At 47.1% G+C, this 22,496-nt stretch overlaps 1 protein-coding gene across 1 annotated transcript in view; it reads left to right on the top strand.

The window, feature by feature from the left end:
- The window catches only part of LOC127574549 (cadherin-2-like), a 192,159-nt gene extending 172,803 nt beyond the window's left edge, over positions 1 to 19,356 (top strand). Inside the window, 5 exon segments of the mRNA XM_052023620.1 lie at positions 1,644 to 1,877; positions 5,951 to 6,184; positions 7,058 to 7,197; positions 9,545 to 9,709; positions 17,951 to 19,356. Coding sequence (XP_051879580.1) covers positions 1,644 to 1,877; positions 5,951 to 6,184; positions 7,058 to 7,197; positions 9,545 to 9,709; positions 17,951 to 18,160 — 983 coding nt within the window. The 3' untranslated portion in view covers positions 18,161 to 19,356.
- Positions 19,357 to 22,496: the final 3,140 nt, after the last annotated feature.

Raw genomic sequence — 22,496 nt, 5'->3', positions numbered from 1 at the left:
AGTGATAATAAATCTGATTCCAACATTCACTCCCTCCAGCACCATTTCTCAGTGGCTGCCGTGTGTGCTGTCAGCAAAATGCACTGCACTCCTTGCCCAGGCTGCTCTGGCAACGCCTCCCAAAGCCCTAACACCAAGAAGCATAAAGGCAGCGGACACGTGGGGACACCACCCCCTTCAGGTTCCCCGCCAACCCTGACTTGGAAATACATCGCCGGCCTTACGTTGTCACTGGGTCTAAGTCCTGGAACTCACTCCCCAACAGCACTAGGGCTGCAAGAAGGGGTCTGGCCACAGTTAATCCTAACGTTGTCGATCTTGAAGTTAAATTGGTGATGTGCAGTTCAGCTCTGCTCAGGACTGCAGGAGGAATATAAATCAGGCGCCGTTTTCATGCTGGTGTTGTGTTTGCATCATCGGTTAACCAGGTTTAAGGAAGAATGTCGACCATCCCTTTGCCTGCTCATTGCTACTTGACCCACTGAGTTCCTCCAGTTTGCCTTTTTGCTTAAGGATTAGCTGGTTAAATCAGTAGAAAAGTTGACTAAAGGTTACTCATTCCCTTGCAGATTGGTTTCGATGCAGTTGGCACCTGTGTGTGTGTGAATGTAACGGAGATGTTTGTGCTGTGGGTTTTGTCGTGTTTTTGAGCTTTGCACGATCTCTTTTTAAGGGAAGTTTCGGGGGCAGGGGGACTGGAAGTGATACAGTGGCATCTGGCCCAGGGCTTCTATTTTAATGGAGGTTTGATCACCTCTGACACCAGACCATTAACACCTTTCAGGCCCAAGGGTGATGGTTGACTTGCCTGTGGAGTATAATCCCTCAAATCCTGTGCTGCCATCCAGTGTGAGTGGTTTCTGTGTAGTATGTTCGTGATTTGCCTTAACCCCTTCTAGCTTGCTGAGTGATGGAAACACCACTTAACCCTAATTCTAAGACAAGAAACTCTTGTTTGAAGAGTATTTTTAAAGAAGAAGAAAACTTTATGAAGTTTTGCTTTACTGGTTTAATTCATGAGTGGGATACGGGTGAGGGAATATCACTATCTGCAGCTTTACGGGTTTAATTCATGAGTGGGACATGGGTGAGGGAATATCACTATCTGCAGCTTCCAATCCAACTTGCCCACCAGCCTGACTTAGAATATGCAGGTCCTCCCCAGCTTACGGGCACCAGACTTGTGTACAGCCCGTACATAGAGGGAGCGTTTGGGAGAAAGGGAAAATGGATTTGCTGCGGGGCTGCAGGCATCATCTGCCGGGTGGGAACTCTTGTTCTCGGCTGGATTTCCAACTTGTGAACCCGTCCGGGTTACAGGAACAGAACCCTAACCTAAAGCCTGTATCACCATCGTCATGGTGCCTTCTCAATATAGCTCAATCCTGGAACTCCCTGACAGCACTGTGGGAGCATCTTCACGAGAACTATTCCCCACCACCACCCTGTGGGCAATTAGTGGAAGGCAGTAAGTGCTGACCTTGCCAGTGGTGTGGACATCCCGAGGAATTTATTAAAATAAAAAAGCCAGCATTTATTGTCTGTCCTTAAAGTTTCTCCGAACTAATGGACCTCCATTGCAGGGGTACCTTAATGTGATGGTAATGAAAGCTGTGGTTCTAATCATTGTCTTTGTTCTCCAGGCATCCCCCCGGCAAGTGGGACGGGCACTCTGCAGATCCTGCTGCTCGATGACAATGATAATGCCCCACAAGTGTCCCCACAGGAGGTCTCCATCTGCGAGAAGCCCGATCCCAATGCCATTAACATCACAGCTATCGACCCGGACATCGATCCCAACACCGGCCCCTTCGCCTTCGAGTTGCCGGACACCCCGGTGGACGTGAGGCGGAACTGGACCATAACCCGCCTGGACGGTAAGGGGACAAAGCACTCCCGTGGGTTAAAGCATGGGTTCCTGTCCTCGGGTGTGGAATTGGAATTGGTTTATTATTGTCACACGTACTGAGATACAGTGGAAGAACTAGGTTTGCGTGCATTCCAAACCATTCCACACGCAATTACGTTGAGGCGGAAAAAAGATGAGATATTTATTTATTAGTCAAATGTACATCAAAACACACAGTGAAATGTGTCTTTTTGCGTAGTGTTCTGGGGGCAGCCCGCAAGTGTTGCCACGCTTCCAGTGCCAACATAGCATGCCCACAACTTCCTAACCTGTGTGTCTTTTTGGAATGTGGGAGGAAACTGGAGCACCCGGAGGAAACCCATGCAGACACACAAGAAAAACAGAATTCAGAATATAATGTTACAGTTACAGAGAAAGTGTAGTGCAGGTAGGCAGAGAAAGTGTAGTGCAGGTAGGCAAATAAAGTGTAAGGGCCCTGACGAGGTAGATTGGGAGATCAAGAGTTCATTTTTAAGGGCATCAGGTCCGTTCAAGAGTCTGATAACAGAGGGATATCTACCTATCACCACTTTGTGTCCATCCCGCCTCTCACTGCTCTGCTTTTCCCTCCTTTATATTGGGCTTCCCCTTTTCCTATCTTCAGTCCTGAAGAAGGGTCCTGACCCGAAACGTTGACCGCCTTCTTTTCTCCATGGATGCTGCCTTGCCTGCGGAGTTCCTCCAGCATCATCGTGTTTTTCATCTAGATTCCAGCATTTGCAGTCCTTTGTTTCTCTGTCCAAAAATCTGATGGCGGAGGGGAAGAAGCTGTTCCTGAGTCTTGAGTGTGGGTCCTCAGGCTCCTGTACCTCCTCCCTGATGGTAGTGATGTGAAGAGGGCATGTCCCAGATGGTGACGGTCCTTAATGATAGATGCCACCTTCTTGAGGCACCACCTCTTGAAGATGTCCTCAGTGGTGGGGAGGGTTGTGCCTGTGATGGAGCTGACTGAGTCTACAACCCTCTACAGCCTCTTGTGATCCTGTGCATTGGAGACTTCATACCAGGCGGTGATGCAACCAGTTAGAATGCTCTCCACCATACACCAGTAGAAATTTGTAAGACTCTTCGGTGACATACCAAATCTCCTCAAACTCCTAACGAAGTAGAGCCACTGGTGTGCCACCTCCATCATTGTATCAATGTGGACCCAGCCTTAATGACTCTGCCTTTGGGGCAGAGAATTCTATAGATTCACATCCCTCTGAGTGAAGAAACATTCCTTTCCATAGGCACATGAATGTGCAGGGAACGGAGAGATATGGACATCGTGTAGGCAGAAGGGAATAGTTTAATTACTACTTTAATTAGTTTGGCACAACATCGTGGGCCGAATGGCCTGTTCCTGTGCCGTATTGTTCTCTGTATCTGTGGAGACGCAAGAAACTGTAGATGCTGGAACCTGGAGCAAAAAAAACAAACTGCTGGAGGGTTAGGGTCAGGCAGCATCTGTGGGGGCAGAGGGATGGTTGACATTTCAGGTCAAAACCTTGTGTCTGGACTAGATACAGGGTCTTGACCCAAACCATTGACCATCCCTCTGTCTCCACAGATGCTGTCTGACCCACTAAGTTCCTCCAGTAGTTTGTTTTTGGTTCCCTTTTGTCCTAAGTGGACGACCCCTTGTCCAGATTGTGCCCAATTTACCCCCACCAAGGGAAACCTCCTGAGCACCCACACTGTCAATTCCCCTCTGGTGTCTCTCAATGAGAACACCTCGGTCTGTAAGCTCCAGTGAGTTCTGATCCTATGTCGTACATAGGACACCTCCCATCCCCAATCCCTGGCTGAAAATGCTAGATGTTGTCCCAAGAGTGAGATTCACTGGGACCTTCCCACAACACGGTGAGCTTGCTGTTCTGAGACACTGGGTTTCAGACTGGGGTGGGTAGAGACTGCTGCTTGAGGAACTGAGTGCAAACTAAGAGCTCTTTCCCCGGTGAGTTTTGTTGGTCATAACAGCAGGTGGTATTGAAGCATCTGATTGTCTGCTCATTCTGTGGAAGAATCATCTCCGGAGTCCCAGGCGCTTTTTGGTTCCCTTACTCCTTCCCTAAACATCCCACACTGAGCTCACTGCCGGGATCATGGTTCTCACCAGTATCCACCTAAATATGAGTTTGTCTGAAACCTGTACCCTAAACGGCACCAAGTCCCATAAATTCCTCCCTCTCTCCTCAGTGCCTCATAGAACAGTACAGCACTGAACAGGCCATTTGGCCCACGATGTTGTATCGATCTTGATGCCAATTTATACTAAATGTCCTCATCCTGTGTACCATCCCTCTCCCTCCATTCCCTTCATATTCATGTGTCTGTCTAAAAGCCTCTTAAACTCCACCAAACTGCCTGCTCCCACCGCTACCCCTGGTAACCCATTCCAGGCACAAAAGAAAACTTGCCTCTCATGTCACCTTTAAACTACCACTGCACCAACGCCCCCCCCCCCCCCCCCCCCCCCACCAATCTTAAAAGCATGTCCTGTGGTGTTTGACATTTCTATCCTGGGGAAAAGATTCTGACTGTCTACCCTATCTATGCCTCTCATAATTTTTAAAACCTCTATCAGGTCTCCCCTCAGCCTCTGATGCTCCAGGGAGAACAACCCAAGGTTGTCCAACCTTTGGACAAAACTTGGATTTCCAGAAGGCGTTCAATAAGGTGCCACATAAAAGATTTATCTATAAGATTAGGATGCATGGAGTTGGGGGTAGTATTTTGGCATGGATAGAGGATTGGTTAACCAATAGAAGGCAGAGAGTTGGGATAAATGGGTGTTTCTCTGGTTGGCAATCAGTGGTGAGTGGGGTGCCGCAGAGGTCGGTGCTGGGCCCACAACTGTTCACAATATACATTAACGATTTGGAAGAGGGGGGCCGAGTGTAGCGTATCTAAGTTTGCTGATGACACTAAATTGAGCAGAAAAGCAAATTGCGCAGAGGATGCGGAGAGTCTGCAGAGAGATATACATAGGTTAAGTGAGTGGGCAAGGGTCTGGCAGATGGGGTACAATGTTGGTAAATGTGAGGTCATCCACTTTGGAAAGAAAAATAGAAGATCAGATTATTATTTAAATGGTGAAAGATTGCAGCATGCTGTTCTGCAAAGTGTCTTGGGAGCGCTTGTGCATGAATCGCAAAAGGTTGGTTTGCAGGTGCAACAGGTTATCAAGAAGGTAAATGGAATGTTGGCCTTCATTGCGAGAGGGATTGTATTTAACAGCAGGGAGGTTATGCTGCAACTGTACAGGGTACTGGTGAGGCCGCATCTAGAGTACTGCATGTAGTTATGGTCTCCTTACTTGAGAAAGGATGCACTGACTTTGGAGGCGGTGCAGAGGAGGTTCACCAGGTTGATTCCGGAGATGAGGGGGTTAGCCTACGAGGAGAGATTGAGTCACCTGGGACTATACTCGCTGGAATTCAGAAGAATGAGAGGGGATCTTATAGAAACATAAAATTATGAAAGGGATAGATAAGATAGAGGCAGGAAAGTTGTTTCCACTGGTAGGCGAGACTAGAACTAGGGGACATAGCCTCAAGATTCGGTGGAATAGATTTAGGATGGAGATGAGGAGAAACTGCTTTTCCCAGATCTGTGGAATTGTCTGCCCAGAGAAGCAGTGGAGGTTCCCTCATTAAATATATCGAACTGTGTCTTAAATATATTTTTGCATAGAAGGGGAATTAAGCGTTATGGGAAAAAGGCACGTAGGTGGATCTGAGTCCTGATGATCAGCCATGATCTTATTGAATGGCAGAGTAGGCTCAATGGGCCAGATGGCCTCCTCCTCCTATTTCTTACGTTCTTATGTTTGCATTACAATAGACTTTGTTTTACCACTATGCACTATACTGGACTTTTTTTGTTCTAATTATATTCTTTCTTGTATAATTTATGTTTTTCTTGTGAGTGTTGTGTATCTGATGCTCTGTGCCTGTGATGCTGCTGCAAGTAAGTTTTTCACTGCACCTGTGCACACATGTACTTGTGCATCTGACAAGAAATTCAGCTTCAACTCACAGTCTTGCCATCATTTAGGAGATTCTGCGCAGTTGAGCCTGAAGATTGGAATCCTGGACGATGGCATCTATGAGGTTCCAATAATGATCATGGACTCTGGAAATCCACCCATGTCTGCCACGTCGGTGCTCCTGATCAAAGTCTGTCCCTGCAATGAAAACGGGGACTGTACCTCAGTTGAAGCCATTGTTGCTGCTGGTTTGGGAACAGGTGCCATCATTGCAATTCTACTCTGCATCATCATTCTGCTCAGTAAGTAACCAGGAGCTGGAATGTTAGTTGTGGGTCTTTATAAATGCTTACGTAAAATGGACCTGCATTTTACAGAGGGTACGAGGGGAGGCTGGACAAACTTGGGTGGTTTTCTCTGGAGTGTCAGAGGCTGAGGGAAGACCAGATAGAAGTTCATAAAATGAGAGGCATAGATAGGGTAGACAGTCAGTATCTTTTCCCCAGGGTCAAAATGTCTAATACGAGAGGGCATGCGTTTAAGGTGAGACGGGGCAAGTTCAAAGGAGATGTGCGGTGCAGGTTTATTTTTACAGAGACTGGTTGGGTGATGGAGGCAAATATGATAGAGGTGTTTAAGAGGCCCCTAGGCACATGACTATGCAGAGAATGGAGGGATATGGACATTGTGTGGGCAGAAGGGGTTAGTTTAGTTAGGCGTTTAATTAGTTCAGCACAACCTTGTGGGCCGAAGGGCCTGTTCTATGTGCAGTTTGGTCGGATAATTGGCTGCTGTAAATTACTCTAGTGTGCAGGTGAGTGGTAGAATCTGGGAGGAGTTGATGGGAATGTGGGGAGAATAAACAAAATGGGATTATTGTAGGATCAGTGTAAATGGGTGGTTGAGGGTTAGCACAGACTCTGGGCCGAAGGGCCTGTCTCCGTGGATGCTGTTTGGTGAAGGTTCTATATCTGAAACGTAATCTGTTTCTCTTTCCTTGGATGCTGCTCACTCTGCATTGATGGTGTACTGGGCCACTCAGCCCCTGGAGGGACGGGGTTCCGTCTTCTTGTCCAGCCAGGAGCAGGAGGCTTTGTTGGCGCGGCAAGTAGTTAGAAGGTTTTTGCTGCTGTAACGGTTTCCCGTGTTAATGCCAATGTCTTCCTTCTTCCCAGTCTTGGTCTTGCTGTTTGTGATATGGATGAAGCGGCGAGATAAGGAACGGCAAGCCAAGCAGCTGCTGATAGACCCAGAGGATGATGTCCGCGACAACATCCTGAAGTACGACGAGGAGGGCGGCGGCGAGGAGGACCAGGTGAGGGGCTGAGGTCTCCGAGAGGGGAGGGGTGCAGTCTGGTTCACCCGTCACCTACGCTTGCGATCTACTCTGCCTGCATGGCAGCACAGTGGTGCAGCTGGTCGAGCCGCTGCTTCACATTGCTGGAGACCCGGGTTCGATCCTGACCTCCGGTGCTGTCTGTGGAATTTACATGTTCTCCCTCTGGCTTATTATTGTCACGTGTACCAAGGTACAGTGAAAAACAGTTTTGCATGCCATCCATACAGATCATTTCATCACAGTGCATCGAGGTAGCACAAGGGAAAACAATAACAGAATGCAGAATAAAGTTACAATTACAAAAAAAGTGCAGGCAGACAATAAGGTGCAAGGTCATAATGAGGGAGATGGTGAGGTCAAGAGTCCATCTTATTGTACTAGGGAACCGTTCAATAGTCTTATAACAGCGGGATAGAAGCTGTCCATGAGCCTGGTGGTACGTGCTTTCAGGCTTTTGTATCTTCTGCCCGATAGGAGGGGGGAGACGAGAGAATGTCTGGAATGGGTGGGGTCTTTGATTATGCTGGCTGTTTTTCTGAGGCAGTGAGAAGGGTAGACAGAGTCCATGGAGGGGAGGCTGGTTTCCGCGATGTGCTGAGCTGTGTCCACAGCTCTCTGCAGTCTCGGGCAGAGCAGTTTCCGTGCCAAGCCGTGATGCATCCGGGTAGGATGCTTTCTGTTGATGAGTGTGGGTTATGTGTGGATTTCCTTTGGGTGCTCCGGTTTCCTCCCACATCCCAAAGACATACGGGTTGGTACATTGATTGACCCTGGTGTGTAGGAGAGTGATAGAATCTTGGGGGCAGTTGATGGGAATCTGGGAAGGAAAAAAGATGGGGTTAGTGTGGATTACTGTAAATGGGTGGTTGAGGGTTGGTACAGGTTTAGTGGACTGAAGGGCCTGTGTCTGTGCTGTATCTTTCTGTAACAATGGGTGCCAGTGCAGGAAACCATTCACCGCTCTACTGTATGCAAGTAAAAACAAGCCGGGTTGAGTTATTGTCAGGTGTACAACTACAGTGAGGTCTATCCTACTATAAGACCATTGAACAGTTCCCTTATACAATGAGGATGGACTCTTGACCTCACAATCTACCTTTTTATGACCTTGAACCTTATTGTCTACCTGCACTGCACTTCCCTGTAGCTGTGACACTTTATTTCTGTATTCTGTTACTGTTTTTACCCTGTACTACCTCAAAGCACTGTGTAATGAATTGACCTGTATGAATGGTGTGCAAGACAAGTTTTCACTGTACCTCAATACAAGTGACAATAATAAACCAATTCCAATACAGGTACAATGAAAAACTTGCCACAGGCACCTAGCTACAGACAACACAGGATATAAATTATACAAGGCGGTGAAGAGAGAGGAGAAACAAAAATGTGCAAAAGCAAGACATTAGTACAAAAACAAAGACACAATCAGAGACGAGTCCATGGCAGTGCAAAAGGTGGTCTGTAGTGCTCCATTGCTGAGGTAGGGTCAGGGTTGTGCAGGTAGGGTCAGGGTTGTGCAGGTCGGTTCAAGAACCTGATGGTTGTAGGAAAGTATCTGTTCCTGAACCTGGTGGTGTGGAACTTCAGGTTTCTGTACCTCCTGCCCAATGGTAGCAGCGAGAAGATCGCATGCCCGGCTGGTGGGGATCTTTGATGATAGGTGCCACCTTCTTGAGGCAGCGCCTCCTGTAGATGCTGTCAATGGAGGGGAGAGCCATGCCTCTGTTATCGATAGAGGATTTCACTGCTTTTGCCGCATTCAGGTTCGAGTTTATTCACATAGACATACGTACATGTGATGAAAATTAGCTTTTTGCAGCAGCAGCACAGTACATTACAAACATGTTAACCTAAACTTAAGTTAACATAAATTATACATAACTTGTTACCTTAAGATAAACATAACAACGGTAGTGCAGGTTGAGAGAGGGAAAAAGAAGTATAGTCCGTAGTAATGTTGGGGTTTTTCAGGTCAGTTTAAGAACCTGATGGCAGTGGGGAAGAAACCGTTGTTGAACCTTGAGGTGTGGGTCTTCAGGCTCCTGTACCTCCTGCCTGATGGCAGCATCGAGAAGAGGAGATAGTGGGGGTCCCTGATAATGGTTGTCACCTTCCGAGACATCGCCTCTTGTAGATGTCCGCGATGGAGGGGAGAGCTGTACCCGTGACGAACTGGCTGAGTCCACCACTCTCTGCAGCCTCATTGGAGTTTCCATACCAGGCTGTGATGCAGCCAATCAGAATGCTCTCCACTGCACATCTGTGGAGGTTTGTCAGCTCAAGGTATGCCTCTGATGTCAGGATGTGTTTGTGCCCACAGGATTATGACCTGAGCCAACTTCAGCAGCCAGACACGATGGAGCCTGATGCGATCAAGCCAATGGGGATCAGGCGTGTGGACGAGAGGCCCATCCACGCTGAGCCTCAGTATCCTGTCCGCTCAGCTGCCCCTCATCCCGGCGACATCGGAGACTTCATCAACGAGGTACACGTCTCTCCCACGTTCCTGGTGAAGCAAGAGTTTGGGTGGCACAGGGGCACAGCAAGTAGAGCTGCTACCCCCACAGCTCCAGCGACCTGGGTTCAATCCTGACCTTGACTGCTGTCTGTGTGGAGTTTGCACATTCTCCCTGTGTCTGCATGATTTCCCCCAGGTGTCATGCAGTCATACAGCACGGGAACAGGCCCTTCAGCCCATCTGGTCCATGCCGACCGATATTCCAATCTAAGCTTGTCCCATTTGCCCACATTTGTCCCAAAACCTCTAAACCTTTCCCATCCATGTACCTGTCCAAATGTCTTTTGTTAATGTACCTACCTCAACCACATCCTCTGGCAGCTCGTTCCACATACGGACCACCTTCTGGGCGGAAGAAATTGCCCCTCAGGTTCTTATTAAATCTCTCCCCTCTCACCTTAAACCCATGCCCTCTCGTCCTTGATTCTCCAACCCTGGGAAAAGACTGTGTGCGTTCACCCCATCTGTGCCCCTCGTGATTTTATACACCTCTATAGGGGTGTTACGGTTTCCTCTCTCACCCCAAAGACATGTGGGTCGGTGGGTTAATTGGCTGCTAAAAATTGCCCCCAGTGGTGCTGCTGCCACGTTCTCAGACTCTTGATTCTACCTCTTCTGTTATTGTCACTTTACCATTTCTTTTTGCACTGTACTTCAGATTGCATTACAACCTTTGCACCATTCTGTGGTTTGTGCTCGTTGTATTTAATATCACCATGTATACTGTTTACTTGGTGTGTTTTACGCAAGCAAGGAACTTCATTGCACCCCGGTGTATGTGATAATGAGCTAAGCTGATCTGAATCAAACCTGGGAGGAATTGATGGGAATGTGGGGAGAATAGCTTACAGGGAAAACTAGTGGGAGTGGGACTTTTCTATGAGCTAGCATCGGCCCAATGGGCAAATGGCCTCCATGTTGTGAGCAAGTATGGTAAACTCAACAGGTAGTCAATGCTGTGCACCAGATTGTGGGCTAGGAGGTCTGCATGTTGAGGCCGAGGAGAGGGTGCAGAGAAGGTGTACCAGGATGGGTCGAAGGACAAGGTGCCTCAGTTTATGTGTAGGGTTACCTTGGTTAACATCAAATAAAGAAGCTGGGTTGTTCTCAGTCTGTTGAGGATTGGTTTTGTGTGTCAGGTATCCAAGCTCTGTGTCTACTGTGGAAAGCTCTGTGGTTATCAGCTGCGGACATGGTTACGGCAGTAGCTGCTCACGTCAAAGCTGGGTGGTTTAGAAAGTTATAATTCCAGGACTCACTGGTTACAGATTCCCTTTTCCCGGTGCTGCCCTTCCTGAAGCTCAGTAACCTCCTCCAGCCCGTACAAGCAGCTGGTATCTCCTTGTTCCTCCGATTCTGGATTTGTGCTCTTCCCGATTTCCGCCCTTCGATTATTGGCAGACAAACCTTCAGCTTCCTGGTTCCGAGCTTTGGAATTTCTTGCCTAAACTCTGTTCCATCTGACCTCTTTAAAACCTCTCTCCCCAGCCAAGGTGTTTAGTCATCTGAGTATCTGCTGGTGTGTAGTTCACGGACTCGTACAACACAGAAACAGGCCCTGTGACTGTGCTGGCCTACAGGTAGCTACTAATACTAATCCCTATTCCCAGTACTCTGCCCATAGACTTCTATGCCATGGTATTTCATGTATCCATCTAAGTACTTAGCTCTCGGGGGCAAGTTTTTCCACACAGACCGTAGTGAATATCTGGACCAAGCTGCCGGAGGAGGTGGTGGAAGGAGATACAATTAAAATGTTTAAAAGGCATTTGGACCATGGAATAAAGGGAAGGGGTTGGTGAGAGGAACCAGTGGGAGGAGTGTGCGGGTGATGGGCAGATGGAGAGCATGGGCGAGGGTGTTGGGGGCCGGTGGGATCAGGAAAAAAAAAGGGAAGGGACAGAGGGGAGGGGTTACCGGAAGTTAGAGAAATCGATGTTGATGCCATCAGGTTGGAGGCTACTATCCACGGTCTCCTCCTGTCAGATTCGGTCGTCTTCAGCTCTTCGTCACTTCCACATTTTACCTCCCAGATTCTTGCATCATTCCCACTCTCCCCCCTCCCTCATCTGCCTGTCACCTGCCCCCCCCCCCCCCACCACCCCTCACCTGGATCCACCTATTACCCGCCAGCTCTTGCTCCCCACCTCTTTACACCAGCTACCTCCCCTCTTTCTTTCCAGTCCTGATGAAGGGTCTCAACCTGAAACGTCGACTGTCCATTTCCCTTCACAGATGCTGCCCGACCCGCTGAGCTCCTCCAGCTCCTTTGTGCATTAATAAAAGTTTTAAAAATATCTAATTCATGGGACTTAAGTCTTGGTGAGGCATCTGTGGTGCAGTGGGAGTGATGCTGGATGCTGGGTTGGGAGATGACAAGGGTGTGTGTGATGTATTTTTAACAGGCAAGATGAATATTTTCATTAAAAAATCCATTAGCCAACCGCATTAACTATGCTGGTTGATCCTTCAGACACCACCTCTAATCCCATTACTGAAGGCCAGAGGAAAATTAGATTTATTTTAAAGAATGCAAATATTATATCGATGTATCCACTCTATTCTTTGTTTGATCAAGTTAATTGAATCCCAGGTAGCACATTAGCCAGGTGGTGACCTCTCATTAGTAGTATGCTTTGAGATTGATGATTGACAGAGGTAAACTAGGGTTTGTGCAGAACAGGAGTTTAATTATTAAATTAATACTTCTAAAGACAGCAGAGAAGTTTGACATATTAACCACTTCCAAGTGCTCAAATCCACCTTGTACCTGGAGGGTCAAGAAACAAACTGCTGGAGGAACTCAGCGGGTCAGGCAGCATCTATGGAGGCAAAGAGACGGTCGTTGTTTCACTTCGAGCACCTGCATCAGGACTGAGTTGATCCAAAACGTCGACCATCCCTCTGCCTCCACAGATGCTGCCTGACCTGCTGAGTTCCTCCAGCAGTTTGTTATCTGCTCCCGATCCCGGCATCTTCAGTCTCTTGTGCCTCCTCTGTATCTGGAGGGTGTGTTTGTGGGCTACTAATATCAGTGGAAGTCTACAGTGTAGGAGGTAACCATCCACTCCATGTCCCTGTTGGCCAAAGTAGAAAAGTTTCCCCAGATTTAAGATTTAAGGTATCTTTATTAGTCACATGTACATCAAAACACACAGTGAAATGCATCTTTTGCGTAGAGCATCCTGGGGGCAGCCCACAAGTGTCGCCACGTTTCCGGCGCCAACATAGCATGACCACAACTAATTTCCTAACCCATACGTCTTTGGAATGTGGGAGGAAACTGGAGCACCCGGAGGAAACCCACGCAGACACAGGGAGAACATACAAATTCCTTACAGGCAGAGCAGGAATTGAACCCGGATCGCTGGCGCTGTAATAGCGTTGCGCTAACCGCTATGCTACCGTGCCACCCACATCCCATCTCTCAGTCCATATTCCCACTCTTTGAGGGCTCCTTATTCAGGTAGTATTTAAATATGGGGAGACCTTCTGTCCCCACCCTCTTGGGTCATGAGTTCCAGACCCCCATCAAAATGTCCTCACCTTCCTGGTTTTTGAGCGTTTATATTATTTCTCAGCTTACCCTTCTCTGCATCAATGGAGATGAGGGCAATTCTGGTCACCCCTTTACAGGAAGGATGTGGAGGCTTTGGACAGGGTGCAGAAGAGGTTCACCAGGATGCTGCCTGGATTAGAGGGTATGAGCTGCAAGGAGAGGTTGGACAGACTTGGGTTGTTTTCTCTGGAGCATCGGAGGCTGAGGGGAGACCTAATAGAAGTTTATAAAATTATGAGAGGCGTAGATAGGATAGACAGTCAGAATCTTTTTTTCCAGGGTAAAATATCAAGCACTAGAGGGCATGCATTTAAGGTGAGAGGGGGCAAGTTTAAAGGAGATGTGCGGGGCAAGTTTTTTTTACACAGAAAGTGGTGGGTGCCTAGAAAGAGCTGCCAGGGGTGGTGGTGGAGGCAAATACGATAGTGGTGTTTAAGAGGCTGTTAGATAGACACATGAATGTGCAGGGAACGGAGGGATGTGGATCATGTGCAGGCAGAAGAGATTTAGTTTAATTTGGCGTTGTGTTCAGCACAGACATTGTGGGCCGAAGGGCCTGTTCCTGTGCTGTACTGTTTCATGTTTCCTCCTGCAGTCAGCTCCTCCACTGCTGACACCTGCAAAGTGAAATAGGCAAAGTCATCGGGGGCTTTTAAGAGGGGCTTGGATGGGCACATGAATGAGAGGAAAATGGAGGGATGTGGGCATCCTGTAGGTAGGGGGGAATAGCTATGTCGACACAACATTGTGGGCCGAAGGGCCTGTTCTGTGCTGTACTGTTCTATGTTCTTCCTGTTAATAGACTCCAGACATCCCATAATTTTATGCACTTCAAATTCTGCTCTGTCTCTGTTCCAAAGAAGCCCAGCCAAGGTGGTCTTCCTGAACCAAATGCCTGAGCCTTTGCAGTGTTCAGGTAAATCTCCCAGACAAGCATCAGTGATTGTGTTGATGAGTGTGATTTGTAGGAATGACCCCCACTGTAGGCTCCGTCACCAATCCTTGTTCAGCCGCTCACCTCATCATCTACCTTGCAATTACTGACATTTTTTGTATCTTCTCACAATCTAGAAGGAGGCCATTTGGCCCATCAAGTTTATGCTGGCTCTCAGGGCATTCCCTTCAGTTCTGCTGAGTACGGTTTCTCCTCCTTTACTGCAGCCAAATCCCTTCATAGTTTTGAATGCTTATATTAATTCTCAACTTCACCTTCTCTGCTCGGAGAACAGCTGAGTCTCCTTCTGTCTCTCAGCAGATGGCTTCTTCCTGCCGGCATTTGAAGGACTCAGTAGAGACTTTAATGTGCTCAAGTGGCCCAGGGATGACCCCTCTCCAACATCAAGGGGCTGATGGTATTTCACGTTTGTAAGCAGAGCACTTTACTTTGCTGGTGTGTATATTGAGGATTCAGTTCATTTCATAGTCATAGAGTTGTACTACACAGAAACAGGCCCTTTGGCCCACTATATCCATTCCAACCTTTTGGTCCATCCCATTTGCCTGTATTAGGACTGTATCCTTCTATGCCCTGCCTCGATTTGTCTTGAATAGGGTGGCAAAGCGGTGCTGCTACCTTGTAGCTCTGGGGTCTGGGTTCGATCCTGACCTTGGTCACTCTGTGTGTGGAGTTGGAGTATTCTCTGTGATGGTGAGAGCTTCCTCCAGACGCTCTGGCAGCTAATTGCATTCCAGAGACGTGCTGCTGGTATAATTTGGAGCAGGTTCATCCCAAAATGAACCAAAGGGGAGTTGATGCTCATTTGACAGAGTAAATTAAATTGGTTTATTACTGTCACATGTACCGAGGTACAGTGAAAAACTTGTGCATACCATCCATACAGATCATGTACCGAGGTACAGTGAAAAACTTGTGCATACCATCCATACAGATCATTTCATTACAACAGTGCACTGAGGTAGTACAAGGGAAAACAATAACAGAATGCAGAATAAGGTGTTACAGTTACAGAGAAAGTGCAGTGTAGGCAGACAATAAGGTGCAAGGGCCATGATGGAGTGGATTGTGAGGTCAAGAATCCATCTTATTGTACCAAGGAACCATTCAGTAATCTTATTACAGCAGGATAGAAGCTGTCCTTGAGCCTGGTGGTACGTGCTTTCAGGCTGTTGTCTCTCTATGAGAGAGGGGAGAAGAGAGAATGTCCGGGGTGGGTGGGGTCTTTGATTATGTTGGCTGCTTTACCGAGGCAGTGAGAATTGTAGACAAGAGTCCATGGAGGGGAGGCTGGTTTCCGTGATGTGCTGAGCTGTGTCCACAACTCTTTGCAGCTTCTTGCAGTCTCAGGCAGAGCAGTTGCCATACCAAGCCATGATGCATCCCGATAAGATGATTTGCAGAGGCCATGGGGCAATGGGACAGAGTGGACTGTTCCCCTGGGAACCTGTGGGCTGAATGGCCTCCTGAGTTGTGGCAAGTAAGGAAGAAAGCTTTGAGCATTGTGCTGGAACACATCCAGCCTTCCCTTTCAATAATTGAGAGAGAGAGAGCTAGAGGCGTGGAGTGTGGAAAATGCCAGGACTCTTTCCACTCTCTGTCTCCATAAAGGTCGCTGAACGATAGATTACCAGTTGTATCTGGTGCAGGTTTTAATAGCTGCATTGAGCAGCAGGGTTCTGAAAGGTACTTGATGAGTGACTTTGAAACGGACTATTTTCCATATCCCAAAATTAGCAGTAGGGCATTGTTCCAGGAAAGCAGGAAACACTTGATTCTTTCCAATGTCTTAACGTGCTTCACGTGACAGATTATAGAATTAGCTTTAGTTTGTTCACCTCAACAGTATTGCGTACAAGAGTTGGGACGTCATGTTATATTGTGTGCAGTTCTGGTCACCATACAATGGGAAGGATGTGATTAAGCTGGACAGGGGGCAGGAAAGATTTGCAAGGATGTTGCCAGGACTGGAGGGCTTAAGCTATAAGGAGGGACCAGACAGTCTGGGAATGTTTTCCCTGGAGTGAAGGAGGCTGAGGGGTGACCTGATGGAGGTTTATAAAATCTTGAGGGGCATCGATCAGGTGGATGGTCACAGTCGTTTTCCCAGGGTAAGGGAGTCTAAAACTGGAGGGCACAGGTTTAAGGTGAGAGGGGAAAGATTTAAAGGGGATCTGAGGGGCAACTTTTTCACACAGAGGATGGTGGGTGTATGGAACGAGCTGCCAGAGGAAGTGGTCGAGGCAGGTACAGTTACGACATTTAAGACATTTGGACAGGTTCATGGGTAGGAAAGGTTTAGAGGGATATGGGTCAAACACAGGCAAATGGGACGAGCTCAGGAAGGCACCTTGGTCAGCATGAGTCACAACCTTAATTTCGGCCAAGACACAGGAGATTCTGCAGATGCTGAAATCTGGAGCAACACACGTGAAATGCTGGAGGAACTCAGCAGGTCAGGCAGCATCTATGGAGGGAAATAAACAGTCGATGTTTCGGGTCGAGACCCTTCATCAGGGCTGGAAAGGAAGAGGGCAGAAGCCAGAATAAGAAGGTGGGGGGAGGGTGAGGAGCACACGCAGGCAGGGGGATAGGTGAGTCCAGGTGAGAGGGGGAAAGTAGGTGGGTGGGGTGGGGGTGGGGGGGAGCGATGAATGATGTGAGAAGCTGGGTGGAAGAGGCAAAGAGATAAAGGAGGAATCTGATAGGTGAGGACCATGGAATAAAGGGAAGGGGGTGGGGAACCAGAGGTGATGGGCAGGTTGTGAAGGGAGGGGAAGGGGGTGAGGGGGCCACAGGAATAAGGGAAAACAAGGTGGGGAAGAGGGGCTAAAAGAGGGGAGGGGTTACTGTAAGTTATAGAAGTCAACGTTGATACCGTCAGGTTGGAGACTACCAAGATGGAATATGAGGTGTTGCTCCTCCAACCTGCGTCTGGCCTGCTGAGTTCCTCCAGCATTTTGTGTGTGTTAGTTTCGACTGGTTGGACAACCCAATCCTGTACCATACCCTGCGCAGGTTGACTCTGTGGTTAAGAAGGCATAAGGTATATTGTCCTTCATCAATCGTGGAACTGAATTTAGGAGCCGAGAGGTAATGTTGCAGCTATATAGGACCCTGGTCAGACCCCACTTGGAGTACTGTGCTCAGTTCTGGTCGCCTCACTACAGGAAGGATGTGGAAGCCATAGAAAGGGTGCAGAGGAGATCTACAAGGATGCTGCCTGGAATGTGGAGCATGCTTTATGAAAGCAGGTTGAGGGAACTCGGCCTTTTCTCCTTGGAGAGATGGAGGATGAGGGGTGAACTGATTGAGGTGTATAAGATGATGAGGGGTATTGATCGGGTAGATAGTCAGAGGCTTTTCCCCAGGGCTGAAATGGTTGCCACAAGAGGACATAGGTTTAAGGTGCTGGGGAGTAGGTATAGAGGTGATGTCAGGGGTAAGTTTTTTACTCAGAGAGTGGTGAGTGCATGGAATGGGCTGCCGGCAATGGTGGTGGAGGCAGATACGATAGGGTCTTTTAAGAGACTGTTGGATAGGTACATGGAGCTGAGTAAAATAGAGGGCTATGGGTAAGCCTAGTAATTTCTAGGGTAGGGACATGTTCGGCACAACTTTGTGGGCCGAAGGGCCTATATTGTTCTGTAGGTTTTCTATGTTTCTAATGCAATCTTCTGTTCAAACGTTACAGGGTCTCAAGGCAGCAGACAACGATCCCACTGCACCTCCTTACGACTCGCTGCTGGTGTTTGACTATGAGGGAAGTGGTTCCACGGCAGGCTCCTTGAGCTCTCTCAACTCCACGAGTTCTGGTGGAGACCAGGACTACGATTACCTGAATGACTGGGGGCCACGGTTTAAGAAGCTGGCAGACATGTACGGCGGAGGCAGCGACCTCTAGGGCCTTGGTTTTTCTTCTCCCCCTGGACCAAACGTTGCCGACTACGAACTTTTAACCGATTTATTCCCAGCAGAAGCAACAGACATACATACACATCACACTCACGAGATAAAGGCTAGGCTTTAACTCACTAGTCAATTATAACAGGCGCTTGTCAAAAGCTTTGGTGTAGGTTGCAAAGTTTGCATCAGCGGAATAATCGGTAAATTGACACTGTTTTAAGGAGAGAAATTAATTGGGTATAAGAGCTCTGTCACACTTCAAAGTACAGAAGCACTGGGATTTTGTGCCTTTTTGTACATTTTTTGATCTGAATCATTAGGGTTAAGTTCCATGCTTTAACAATAACTGTGACATTTTTTGAAGGGATTATCTCTTTTTTTTCCCCCCAGATGGAAATGGGGAGGGAGGGGGAAAACGTGGTTAGGAAATGGTGAGCTGTTCTCTGCTTTTTTTTAGTTTTAAGAAAGATGCTAAGAACACCAAATTTCATAAACTTGCTGTCTTTTTTTTAAGGGTGGAAGGGTCAGCCAATCATACATCAGATTCCAGTTTTGGAAGTGCTAAAGTTTAACTTGGGACGAGTCAAGAGTTGAATAGTGGAGGTCATTTCCCAAATTTCTAACGGGGCCTTTTAGATTTTGACTTCTCGAAGGAGGGGGGGGATTGGGGAAAGAAATTTACTTTTGGGACTAAGAGTTTGTGTCTCAGCCTGAAGCCAAGACCTGACACTGAAGTTTCTTTTTGGTTGCTTTTTTTTAAATCCATTGTATAAAATGAAAGTGTACATAATGTTAAAAAGCCGTAGTCGACAAGATCTTCGGAACATGTTTGAGAAAAAAATTTCAAAAAGAAAAAAAAATTTGAGCGATTCCAAGGATTTCTTTTGTTGCATGTTTTTTCCCTGACTGGGTGAATTAGCGATGGAGAACACTTCTGGAAAAAGTGATTGTTGACCGATTTGAGACGTAGATAGACCATGACGATGATGACTATTTTCTTTATAATTCTTAACTAGCACAAGCATTTTACATAATTTGTACCAAAAAGCGAAAGGGGTAGTGTTGTAGCTGGAGGCACTAATTAATGAGGAGTGTTTGAACCAAGAGGGTGTAGCAATGGTGTTGGCGGTTTTACTGTGCATCAGGAGTATTGCACCTCTGCCCCTGAAATAAATTAAAGGCTACTTTTTTGAATTTTTTTTTTGCTGGTGGCTTTATTTTGTGAACAGACTTGAAGGATTTTACATTTATCATTTTAAAGCATCATTGCTTCATACAGCTTCTCTCGTCAAAGACTGGAGAGTGGCATAAAAGTATAAGATCTACCATATGGACGAAAGACCAATTTAGAGGCTGAATAAATTGGTGAATTGGTTTATCATTGTTACATGTACTGAGGTACACTGAAAAATTTTGTTTTGCATGCCATCCATACAGATCGTTTCATTACAACAGTGCATTGAGGTATTACAAGGGAAAAACAATAACAGAGTGCAGAATATAGTCATAGAGCACTGCAGCACAGATACAGGCCCTTCAGCCCATCTGGTCCATGCCAACCTGATCTTCTGCCTAGTCCCATCTACCTGCACCTGGACCATCTCCCTCCGTGTACCTATCCAAACTTCTCAAGTGTTACAGTTGAACCCACATCCACCACTTCTGCTGGCAGCTCGTTCCACACTCGCACCACCCTCTGAGTGAAGAAGTTGCCCCTCAGATTCCCCTTAAATATTTTACCTTTCACCCTAAACCTATGTCCTCTAGTTCTAGTCTCACCCAACCTTAGGGGAAAAGGCCTGCATGCATTCACCCTATCTATAGCCCTCATAATTTTGTATACCTCTATAAGATCTCCCCTCATTCTCCTGCGCTCAAGGGAATAAAATCCCAACCTCTTCAACCTTTCCCTACAATCAGTTCCTTAAGTCCCAGCAACATCTGTGTAAATTTTCACTGCACTGTTTCAAGCTTATTGATGTCTTTCCTGTAGGTAGGTGACCAGAACTGCACACAAGACTCTACATTCGGCCTCACCAATGTCTTGTACAACTTCAACATAACATCCCAACTCCTGTAGTCAATGGCCTGATTTATGAAGGCCACTGTACCGAAAGCTCTCTTTACGACCCTATCTACCTGTGACGCCACTTTCAAGGAACTATGGATCTGTATTCCCGGCTCCCTTTGTTCTACCGCACACCTCAGAGCCCTACCATTCACTGTGCAAGTCTTACCCTGGTTTGTCCTCCCAAAGTGCATCACCTCACACTTGTCTGCATTAAATTCCACCTGCCATTTTTCAGCCCATTTTCCTAGATGGTCCAGATCACTGCAAGCTTTGATAGCCTTCCTCGCTGTCCACTATGTCCTCCATCTGGTGTCATCCACAAATTTGCTGATCCATTTTGCCACATTATTATCAAACTCATTAATATAGATGATAAACAACAACGGACCCAAAACTGATCCCCGTGGCACACCACTAGTCACAGGCCTCCAGTCAGAGAGACAACCATCTACTACCACTCTCTGGCTTCTCCCGCTAACCAATGTTGAATCCAATTGACTACTTCATCCTGAACGCCAAGCGACTTAACCTTCTGGAGCAGCCTCCCATGCGGGACTTTGTCAAAGGCCTTGCTAAAGTCCATGTAGACAACGTCCACAGCCTTTCTTTCATCAACCTTTTTGTTAACCTCCTCAAAGAACTCTAGAAGATTGGTTAGACATGACCTACCATGCACAAAGCCATGTTGACTATCTCTAATCAGGCCCTGTCTATCCAAATACTTATATATCCTGTTCCTCAGAATACCTTCCAATAATTTACCCATGACTGACGTTCTATAATTTCCCGGCTTATTCTTAGAGTCTTTCTTGAACAACATTAGCTATCCTCCAGTCCTCCGGCACCTCACCCGTGGCTAAGGACGTTTTAAATATCTCTGCCAGGGTCCCTGCAATTTCTGCACCAGCCTCCCACAAGTCCAAGGGGACACCTCGTTAGGCCCTGGGATTTATCCACCTTCATTCACCTCAAGACAGCAAGTACCACCTCTTCTGTAATCTGAATATGGTCCATGACCTCACTACTCTTTTGCCTCAGTTCTACAGTCTCTGTCTGTCTCCAGAGTAAATACGAGTTTAAAAAATTTAAGATCTTACCCCATCTCTTTCATCTCCATGCATAGATGACCACACTGATCTTCAAGAGGACCAGTTTTGTCCCTTGCTACCCTTTTGCTCCTAATATAGGTATAGAAACCCTTGGGATTCTCTTTCACCTTGTCTGCCAGAGCAACCTGTCCTCTCTTGGCCCTTCTGATTTCTCTCAAGTCTTCTCTTGCACTTCTTATACTCCTCAAGCACCTCATTTGATGCTAACTGCCTATACCTGATAAGTTCCTCCTTTTTCTTTACCAGGACCTCAATAACCAAGGTTCCCGAAACCTGTTAGCCTTGCCTTTTATTCTAACAGGAACATACAGATTCTGTACTCTCAATATTTCACTTTTGAAAGCCTCCCACTTAGCAAGCATCTCTTTGCTAGAAAACAACCTATCCCAATCCACGCCTGCCAGATCCCTTCTGATGCCATCAAAGTTGGCCTTACTCCAACTTAGAATCTCAACCTGAGGACCAGTCCTGTCCTATCCTCCAAAATTATCTTGGAACTAATGGAATTATGATCACTAGATCCAAAGTGTTCCCCTACACTCATTTCTGTCACCTACCTGTCTCATTCCCTAAGAGGAGATCCAGTGTCACACTCGCTCTAGTTGGGACCTCTTCAGGAAACTTCACATTTGATAAACTCGATCCCACCCAGGCCCTTTACACTATGGAAGTCCCAGTCAATATGTGGAAAGTTAAAATCACCTATCACAACCTTTTTTCTTGCAACTGTCTGCTATCTCTACAAATTTGTTCCTCTAAATCTGGCAGGCTATTGGGAGCTCTATAATATAGTCCCATTAACATGGTCATCCCTTTCTTATTCCTTAGTTCCACCCATATCGGTGGATGAGCCCTCCAGTGCGTCGTCTCTGAGCACTGCCGTGACATTTTCCCTGATGAGTAATGCCACCCCTCCTCCTTTAATACCTCCCCCTCTATCACGTCTAAAACATTGGAACCCTGGAACACTGAGCTGCCAGTCCTGCCCCTCCTGCAACCAAGTCTCACTAATGGCTACATCATAATTCCATGTACCGATCCATGCTCTAAGTTCATCTGCCTTGCCTACAATACTCTTCGCATTGAAATAGACGCATCTCAGGACATTAGTCCACCACGCTCATCGACGAGTTGCTAAACCTACAAGCACAAAC

The sequence above is a fragment of the Pristis pectinata genome, chromosome 9 (genome assembly GCF_009764475.1).
Source record: "Pristis pectinata isolate sPriPec2 chromosome 9, sPriPec2.1.pri, whole genome shotgun sequence".
Taxonomy (NCBI): Eukaryota; Metazoa; Chordata; class Chondrichthyes; order Rhinopristiformes; family Pristidae; genus Pristis; species Pristis pectinata.
This window is presented reverse-complemented; position numbering and strand designations above follow the sequence as displayed.